We start from the raw sequence: 10545 nt of genomic DNA on the forward strand, positions 1-10545 counted from the left end.
GCAGCAAGTCCAATGCCTTCCACTCCGAGCTCCACAGTCAGACAATAAGTTTTCATTCTGCTAGTCAAAAATAGGCAAGATTGGGATTTGTGAAGGTCTTACTCCTTCATGAAAGAAGCAGCCCATCCGATACTGTATAGAGAATCCCTTTTTGTCATAGTGAAGCAGATTTACGTTATTAGTATCGGAGAAAGTCTTGATAATTACTCATGCGTTTTCTCTCCTTGAGTAAAACCTACCTGAATATTGCAATATTGCCCATCAGCATGGAACGATATACAACAAACAGAGCCATTTGTCTCTTCTGTGTGATCTTTACCTTATTCTGCCTGTGACTTCAGCTACATGCATTACACTATTGCTTGCCTCAGTTTTCCATGGGAAGCAGTAGCACTAGGACAATGTAAATGCTTCACTTTCAAGGCATGATGGACAAATCTAGATCATTCACTTCTCCAGAAGTCACCAATAGATCTGCTTAAAGTTTTTCATCAAATATTGGAGCAAATCTTCATAGTAGACATCACCTGCCAAGAGTAGTAACTTCTCATCTAGCCCTTCAAGATTTTATTTATTTCTATCTACTGTACTGCATTTCAACATAGTTTCTCTCCCTAGCTTTAGGTATAGAGAAAAAAGACCCAGATAAACTCAACTGCATTTTCAAAGCACTGGAAGAAGATACCCAACTGACAAGCTGGATGAACCCATCAGAAAAAAAAAAATCAAATCTGTTCCAAACAGTGCGGCTTGAACCAGGAAACAATAAAGTGAAGCATGCATGCACCCGGGCTTTTACTTCATTACAGGTACATCACAAAACTACAGCCCAGGGCTTAGTCAGGGAGGCTACACCATGGGAAGTGGAGACAATACTAGCCATCCCTGCAGAAGCAAAGGGTGAGTAAGTAAGTGTTAATAAAGCCTAACGGGTTAGGGAGTGAAGATAGTTGTGTTACTTTAAATTTTAAGGTGTTAAAGGTTAACAGTTGAGAGAATAGTCGTAACAGAGGCAGCTGCTGTTCCTAAAGTCTTCACACACAATTACTAAAGGAGTACGATTTGGATCTTTTGCACAGAAGCAACAAATTTGTAACTGGCAATACATAGTTATATTTAAGTAGTGCTGTTGTGTTACTCTCCTGTGAAAGAGATTTGAAGGATCAAATAGCAAAACTATTGGCTCGCTTCTAGGAAAAATTAAGGTCTTACTAGAGTCTTATGCAAAAGGCTTGCCTATAAATCCCACGCTACTCAATTAGCCTTACAGTACCTCCATACACTTGAATTCTAGCTTCACAGAACAGTGTTTACCCAGTAAAGTCCTCGTATACACAAGGCCACTTTTCAAAGGCTGCTGCCAATCATGCAGAGAGAAGCTACAAGGAACTCCATGTACACACACACATTTTTATTTTAATAAATAGTGTTTTACAGGCTCAGGCTTTTTTTGTTGTTTGTCTTTAAAATCACATATACAGAACAGAAAACTGCCTGACCAAGTAACAAGAATTGAACTACTAACCCTGGGAAGGAATGCATACCCTCTATAACACTGAAGACCTTAACTGAAAGGGGATATCCCATGGGCAGCACAGTAATTTACATCACAGATTAGACGACTTGAGAGAAACGTGGCCAAAGCAAAGTGAGTGACCTTAAACGGACCACTCGTGTTTACAGAGCCACAACAGTGCAAGGAAAGCGAAGAGCCCAAAAGCCTCCAGTCTTCTAGTGTCACTCCGAGATGAACATACACGTCTTCATATCCTTTAAGCTATACATTCTAACCACAAGTGGAGAGGCTAAGCACAGCAGGTATGCAAAATTATTCCATTGAAGAAGAGATTGGATGACACAGTAATATTACATTTCAAGATTTTAAGTTAGCGGATGCTTTTGCACCCCTTCAGTATGGCAGTGGAACAGATCCCACCTTTTCTTATTGAGGTTTAGTCCAAAAATTTCCTGTTGGCATTAGCACCAAAAAGAGCCACTCTGATTTCCGGCATCATCTGTTGAGAAAGAGTACATCTGTTATATGCAACACAACTGCTGAGCATTCTTCAGTACAGGAATACTGTGATAGCTAGGCTAGGCTTCAAAATTAAGAAGGTAATTCATTTGAGTTTTCTGATGCTTTTATGTGATTCCATATTGCCTGCTAGTCTGAAGACTTAAAGGACCGCCTATACTGCAGCAAGAGGAAGAGATGCCACAGCCAGTATTTCCACTCGGATATAACAGCATCTCAGCCAAAGTTTCTTGTACTCGCGCTAGCTTCAGTGATTAAAGTTAGCCTCAGTATATCAACATCTTGTCTGCAGCATAGTCACAGAAGTCTTTCAATACTATCTCTTCTAGAGTTTTATGCTCATGTCTCATCTGAAAAGTGTATTTTGGGGGAAAAGCCATGTTTGTTGTAGAGAAGCACGAGCAGTAAGTAATTTTCTTTCCCTTCAAAAGATAACTTCTTGTCATCCGTGTTGAAATCTGATCCCACACACTATTAGGATTTAATTACAAGACAAAACCAGTTAATTATTTCTCTTCTCACCTTAGCTGTGAGAGAAACTCACCTGCTGGGCTACAAGGTCCAGCCGACTTTCCAGGGTATTAGAAACCTTAATTTTACCATCACTGTTGTAGATTTCAACACCACCAGCACTAGAAAGGAAAAATAAAAGTCATGAAATCCATGGTGCATCTCAAAGCTATAACGTGGCAAAGATATTACCCCAGATGAGCACTTATTGGCAAGCCAGAAATATAGGGAATTTTTTTTTTGCAAAGAAACATTTCTTGATCATGACTTATTAAGAGTCAGCACAGAGTGATGCAGTGAAGTAGTAGAGCAAAGCATCTTCACAGCTACCATGTACACAGCTACATACAAAGATACTCATTAGCATGATGTAAATACAAGCAGTGCTATGAAATTGGTCACTTCAAAATAGTTTCAGACTTTGTATTTTATTATTTATATGGCGCATTCAGGTTTTGGAAAGCAAAGAAGAGTGCTGGAAGCTCTGTTTGCTTGCTCATACACAAAAAATGATCCGTGATTTTAAGAATAGGCAGCTTTGTTCCATGTTAATTATTACAATTTATGGAAATAAAGCCTAGCAGACCTAACAAACACAAACTACTTTGTGTCGTTAACCTGCAGCACCATGCCATCCTCCTTAGGATTCAGTCTGCTTCCTCTTGAGACAGAAAGCATGGCTACATTTGTATTCTCCCACTCTAAAAGGCCAACACTTAATTAAGCTTCTACATGCGGTTATTCCATACTTCAGTCCCGTGCAACAGGCTGGAGGCTGCAAGAAGCTTTCATTAACAGTTTTGACTGAGACGGCCCTTGTCTGGAGGAAGCTGCAGGATCTTTGCTTGATTAACGTAAGGAAGTGCCAAGTTCCACGAGAACAGCAGTGGACACTGCAGGGATATTACATACATCATTTTCCGAGGCTGTTCTAATAGCTGTATTAAGTTTGGGCTCAGTAAAAAAGACTCCCTTACATTTCCTCCGGCAGGAAGTTGTCTTGGTCAATGTGAATATCCACATCCCTTTTTGTGGCATTTTTGTAGATAGGAATGCTCTTCTGTACAGCAGCCTAGGACACAAGATAAGCACCCAATTAACACAGATAAATGCTTGCACATCATCAGGATTTGGTTGCTTATTCACTTGGAGTTAAAAAAAAAAAATGAAGGGATTGAGGTTTTTTTCTAATTAGGCATTTTTAACTAAGCAAAAAATTCAGTACAGCTTTTGAGCCAAGAACAATTATTATTATTATTATTATCAATGTAGCTGTGATGTCTAAAGTTTCCTAGGTAACACCCAAGCAAGGAAACGATTCCCAACTTGAAGTATATACTCCTTCTCTTACATTGTATCTGCAGCAGAAGTGCAGCTTGATGGCATGCTTTCCTTGTTTTCATGTCACCCAGATGGGATCTGAGCAACAAATATTTGCAATCAGGTTTCAGCCTTCATGAGCAGGGATACTGTCATATCACTGTAGGTGTCTTACCTTAACCATTGGGAGATCTTGTTTCCTGCACCGGACAACTATTCTAGGCTCAAGCAGCTGGTAGAATCCCTGCACAAGATAACAACCACAGTATCAGAAAACTGACATTTTAATTGTCTTAGAATTATTTCACACCCCCCCCCCCAAAAAAAAAAAAAAAAGGAAAGGACCTGATCAATTTGAAAAACAAGATCTGACGATGTTAACCTATTCCACTGAGTAGTTTCTTGTATGTTCACCCCATGCAGGCATTCTGAGAAGATGGCAATAACATCCAGAAAAGCCTTCAACTACAGATCATATGTTTTTTGTGTTAGCTTAACATTTGGAACATAAGCACAACTAAATGTGCATATCACAGCATTGAGTTGCCCAGATAATATACACGATTATAAAAGGATAACTGCTGTCCAATCAGACTGAGCAAACTGTCATTTTCCTATGCATGTCTTGGAAACTACATGCTATAGGAATGGGCACCTGAAACTACAACTGCTGTCTTGCAGTGCCTGTAGTAATACACGAGCACTGATCCTTCAGCAGATCAGATCTAACAAACTAAGATTGACGTGGCTAGTTTGCACGAGTGAGACAGGTTTGATTCATACACAGCATATACAGCTAAATGTGTCATGGAAACAAAAACACGGGATTGGAAGCACCTGTTGAGAACACTATTAAAAACACTCTGCCATTAAGCTGCAGACAGGACAGTTTGTGGCTGGTTTCTCTGAGTTTATGGCAAAAAGGACGAATTCACACCAGGTGGTGGCACTAGTGACTGCACAAGTGACCCTAGCCAACACTTTCTAAATTCATGTAAGTTCTGGAGCTAGAGGATGGTATTATAGGTAAAGTAAAGTTTAGATTCATGCTTTGCGTGTGTCACAAACACATGCCACATTGCAGTGAAGCCAGGACTAGCTTTGCAGGTAACTACTGACTTCTAGGCTTGAAGAAACAGTCTTAGCCAAAGCTGCATCTGAGTGGCTCATTCCAGCTAACTACCACAGAAGCTTAAAGCGTGCATCCTAAACGTGCATGTTACATACAATTTATGTGCACACATCTGCAATCATTCTTACAGTGGAAGTCAGCTGCCTGGCATACTATATTTTACACTTCAGAATAAACTGCAGCTGTACCTGTTCAGAATCTAAGATCAAAAGATATAGCAGAAGTGATGTTTAAAACTCAAAGATCATCCAGCAACATTTGATCTATAGTAGCTGTATCCAACTGTAACCTCTAGAGTTGGTTACGTTTGAAGAAAGATGCCTCAGCGAACAGAGCTGCAATCATTTATTTGCTATGATTTAAATATTTACCTGTAGAACTAGTCCATCCAGCAGTATTTGGTACCTGGCAGTATCCTTCACCACCTTGGCAAGTCTTAGCTTGGCCTCATTCAGCAAATCCTACATTCAGAAGAAAATCAGATCAGCAGAGCCCATCTGTTTGGCATTTGGTTTCATGCCTACCAACTTTCTGTACTCCTATTATAGCTATCACACCCTGCCAACACGTAAATGTACACTCCAGCTGGTGTTCATCCAAGCTAGACCTTCATCTATGTGCATGGCACAACATCCTTTCCAAACAGTTCCCCATTCTCTGCCCTGATCTGAACCCAGTATAACCAGACAGCAGTTCTTTTTTCCATGAAGAAGAGAGACCTCAGTAGTAAAAGGATGGTATTTATATTAACTCACACAAACTAAACAAGTTATAAAGAGTTACCTAATCTAAACTAATTTTTCCAGCTTTGTGATCAAGCAAAGAAATCTATATTTTTTAACATTGAAAAGAGAATATGAATACTGTAAGAAAAAGCAAGTTGAAAATCAAAAGTAAAAGCTTATTTTTATTTTGGAGTAGTTGTTGTTGAACGTCTTTGCTCAGTAAATCAGTATCAGGAGAGACTGGTTCAACTTTCTTCAAAATTCAACTCAAAGACAGCTCCTAGAACTGAACCATTCCTGTAATTACTTCAGATAAAGCAACTGTATGATTTGGTATAAAGCCTTCTTTACTGTTCTGCCTTACAGTGTTTAATGGAGAAGTGCACGCTAATGTAAGCAGTTGTAAAATATAAGACTATTCACAATTCAACACCACAGTCAAAATCCAGTTATACTGTTGACTCTAGAGTAACACAGCATTTCTGGAAGGGATCACCTTTATTGCTCACAAATTAGAGCAAAGAGCCAATAAGGGAAGAAAGAACGGCTAGCATGTGACTCTAAAGGTTTTTAAATGAGGAAGAGTGTTATGCATTACTCAGAAGCATGAGATTGAGTCAGCTGATACATGAGGAAGAGATCACCCAGCAGAGTCACAATACAGCTAGTTCTTTAGCCACCCCCTTCTTCTTCACTATCAATACAGTCAAAAATTTGAAACTAGCCATTTTCTTCTCCTAACTCTCCTTCTTCATAGCAGCGCTGACTCAAACAACATTACCAAATGTTTTATATTGAACGGCTGTTTTCCAACAGCTCAACAGCACCACCTAGCCAGCATACAGAAGACTCCAACTGCTTGAGATGGGATAAGAAAAGCAATGCAAACATTACTCAATAACAAGCCATGTTTTTCTACAGAGAATGAAGAAATTATCTAACAGATGGGAGGAATCAAACCTTGGTCTCTTTACTGCAGACATACTCACTGAAATAAGGTCATCCCTTGCTTTGAGGACCTTCAGTCTTGCCTGATTCATCAGGTTGGACATCTGACTGCAAGTTGCATGATAAAGTTGAATCAGCCCATCAGACTTTGAATACAGACAGACAAACTGCAGCATTTAACTGAATACTTCACATTTAAAAATAGCAATACGACAGAGCTTAACAACAAAGCCTGCTTAAATATTTCAACTTGTGTCTGAACTCGTGCAAATGGTTACAGTGCAGAATCCCATCGTTCAGTAAAGACCCACCAAAGCTAAATCTGACACAATCATTTCTGCCACAGTAACAGACCAAGCTAAAGTTTTAGACATTAACTACATAAGAATTAAGATAGATTTTTTTCACCAAACCTCCTACCAGTTATACAATTGCAATTACTCCTCAGAAAAATTTAGAAATTCAGAGTTAGAATTCAAAACATTGAGCTGCAATTTGTCCATTTACCAGAGTTCTGTAGAAAATTAATAAGAAGAGGAGAGCTCAGGCTCTGAAGCCAACCATCTGGCCTAAGCAACTTACATTTTCTTTTGCTGCTCAATTTGTTTCTCTTTCTTTTCATAATACTCCATGATTTTCAGCCTCTGCGTCTGAACAAGGCGACCCTTCTCAATGTTGAATTCTTCTTCAGCCTACAGTAAAAAATTAAAGAACTGAAGTGGAAATTGATTCCATGGGCTGAAAAAAAACAGAATCAAATGAAATAGCCACGCTTTAAGAACACACTGGCAAATAAACTAGGATCATACAATTTATGGTTCCCTGTAAACAAAACATCTCAACCAATACTCAAGTCAAAGGGAACCTGACTATGATACAGTTTATTTCATCAGCATGTCTGTGAGTATGTCAGCGAGGAATTCTGCAAATAACTCAACCCATGTCATAAATATAAATGTATTCTTTCGTTCCCCAGGACACTTACTAAACCACATCTAGAACTGAGTCTGCCGGTAGCTACATAGGTTTAGGAACAGTTACAAACCTGTTTACAAACAAGCTTTCATCAAAGTAATTCAAAAAGTTAACTTTCACCTTTTTTTTTTCTTTTTGTTGCATGCAGGAACACTTGTGCCCAATTACTAGCATCCTTGCTTTGATTTCTTACTAATGTCTATGCCTGACATACAATGCAAGTCAAGCAAAATTCAGAGTAATAAGAGAACAGCTTGCCACAAGAAATCTTAGCAGAATTCTTAATTATGCAGAAAATTCCCACAATTCTTTGCGTTGCCAAGTTATGTAGAAGAGGTGGGGAAAGTGTTCCACTTACTCCAGTCTGTTCACATTGCTATTCAGCTCTCCTGCTTGCATAAAAAAAAGTGAGTGAACTTAGACATGAATAAATTCACATTTAAGAACCGCTAAGAAACTTGGGCAAAAGAACAGCTCCAACTCAGTTACCTTGTTTTGATTTGTAAACACGTAAGAAACATCAACTGTATTTGGCAGCATCGTTTTCACTACACAATAAATAAATCTTAAGAAACTACAGAAGTTTCCTAGGACTGCTCTGAGTGCAACTATCAAACCAGGATGTCAGAAGCAGTTCTCCTTTTGCACTTACTGACATTGAACTTCCGCTTTTACCTTTGCATCTATTTCTTCAGCCTTTTCGTTGGCTTCCTGCTCAATGAAAGCCATCATATGCTTGATCTGTAACAAGAGAGAGAAAAGGTATTTTCTGTTAGAAAGGATTTTGATGAGAAGTGTATCCCTTAGAAAGGCACAGATGGGACCTGAACGGACCTTGCTGATAGATACCACATCAAGTACGTGACACAATGTTTAGAGGCTGGTATGCACTAACACATTCAACTTGAAGAAGCTTTCTGAAACTGCTTCACAGGTCCAACAGCTCAAAAACATGGAAACCAACTGTATTAAATTCTGCTTATTTATCTTACGCCATTCTGTGACCAGGCTTAAGTTTCGGTTCAGATCTGGAGCAGACCCTAAGGAATCATTGCCCAATCAAACCGCATTTCCAAGTGCAGATGGAGTGGATCGTACACTCAAGTGGACCACAAACCCCTCTTTTTTGCTTGCACTTAATGACGAGTCACGTTTCACAATCTGGTCTGAGCAAACTCGCATGTAAGATCTCATTTATAGAATCTGGTGTCAAAATACAGCTTTTAAAATAACAGTGCTGATGTGAGAACAGAGCCCATGGGCAGACAGCACCGTGCCCATAGGCATGAAAAAACAAATGGTAACAGGAAACTGGAAGATTTTAGGCATATGCTGTGAAAGAAATGAACAGGTTTCTACATCCTCAAAATGAAGTCAACCATTTTTATTTGAATTCCGGTTTGCAACATTTCTAAGCACAAGTCCACCTGCAATGTCAGTTTCTTATCCTGTTTGCCTGACTTAGATGGCTGATAAAATTAAGCTTTAGATCTACTTGCATTTCAGAAAGGACGGGAGAGGCAGATAAAAAGTGGACATAGTTTTGCTGAACAGCCTTGCATTGAAGAAAATTATCATCCTTTCCATGGGAAGTCCTAGATGTCAGGATGGCATTAGCTAGACGTGACTAGCAAGGTTAGATGGAAGAATCGACCAAACATCGCGGCCAGAAGAAAACAAGCAAGTATACCAGTAAGAAAAACTCTTACTTAGAGATGATTTTCAAAGTGAAAATTATTGAAAGTGTCATGGCAAATAGTTCAGAGGGTCAGCTGGCAAATTCATGCCAGGATTTATGCACACACAGAACCATTGTGCCACCAGCAGCACTCTTTTCCAGTCCACAGGTTCACCCAAGCTAGGTTCAGTAGCGCAGAACAATGGCAGGAAAGTTATAGGTGTGAAAGTCCATTAACACTGTGTGTTTCACATATCCACAAAGCCCGCACTAACCCATGAAGCTCACGCCCAAGGTAGCAGAGCAACGCCAACGCAAGGTCGGCTTTATTTTTACAATTTTCACAGAGGAGGAAGGAAAGAAAATAAAACCAAGCAGCTCTGCAAATAAATAACGAGAGAACGCAATGCCACAACTCCCCTTTTGGAGAAAGGCGGCCTACTGATCTTACTTTCAATGTGATGCTTCCCTGCCAAGAGACTATGTTTACTGAATGAGAAAGTGAGACACAAAGCACTTATGATGCAGAGGACACCTGGGACCTGGCAGATCTGCCCACGGCCCGCAGGGCCGGCCCAGGCTGGATCTGTGCAGTCGCTAACAGCACACACCGCGTCCAACCCGGCACCGAGCGGGCTTCCAGGCAGGGGCACTATTTACTGTCAATAAGGACACAGTGCCCTGGCCCAGGAGGAAGCGTCCTCCTCAGGACTTCAGCGTCCACAGCTCAGGCTTCAGCCTCGGAAGTTTCCATTGCAGAAGAAGCCTGGCTTGCACCGCTCTGCTTTACGGTACAGAAGTGAAAAGGACAGATGAGTGCTAAAATCCAGTTAGCTCGATTTGGCGTAGCTGTACGAAAAAGAGGAGAAAAACCCTTAAGGTAACATCTAAAAAAAGCAGTGCTCGTGTAGGGCAATGTATTTATCTGCCTCAAAGAACAATCATGCGCTGCAGACAGCACCGCACCCGGGCCGGCTTCAGGGCGATCTCGGCTGCAGCCTACAGGCCGCCGTTCTGCCACCACCACCCCCCACCCGCCGCGCAGCGCCGCGCCGAGCCCTACCTGCTTCTGGACGTCGGCATCGCTGAGCGCCATGGCGGCGGTGGACGCGAAGGAAGGCGCTTGGGGCCCGAGGAGCGGCTGGCGGGACCGGCGGCGAGCGCGGGTGGAATCAAATCCGGTTCGGGTCACAGCTGCCGCTGTGTCACCGCGCCCCGCCCG

At 40.9% G+C, this 10545-nt stretch overlaps 1 protein-coding gene across 1 annotated transcript; it reads right to left on the bottom strand.

Moving 5' to 3' along the window:
- Window positions 1391–10545, bottom strand: ATP6V1E1 (ATPase H+ transporting V1 subunit E1). Its single transcript, XM_021390285.1, has 9 exons — window positions 10387–10545; window positions 8321–8386; window positions 7253–7362; window positions 6712–6778; window positions 5369–5458; window positions 4041–4109; window positions 3523–3617; window positions 2580–2667; window positions 1391–2015 (listed from the first exon to the last, which is right to left on the bottom strand). The coding sequence occupies exons 1-9, from the start codon at window positions 10417–10419 to the stop codon at window positions 1953–1955; spliced, it is 681 nt and encodes a 226-aa protein (XP_021245960.1). The 5' UTR covers window positions 10420–10545; the 3' UTR covers window positions 1391–1952.

This window comes from Numida meleagris, chromosome 1 (genome assembly GCF_002078875.1).
Source record: "Numida meleagris isolate 19003 breed g44 Domestic line chromosome 1, NumMel1.0, whole genome shotgun sequence".
In the NCBI taxonomy this organism is placed as follows: domain Eukaryota; kingdom Metazoa; phylum Chordata; class Aves; order Galliformes; family Numididae; genus Numida; species Numida meleagris.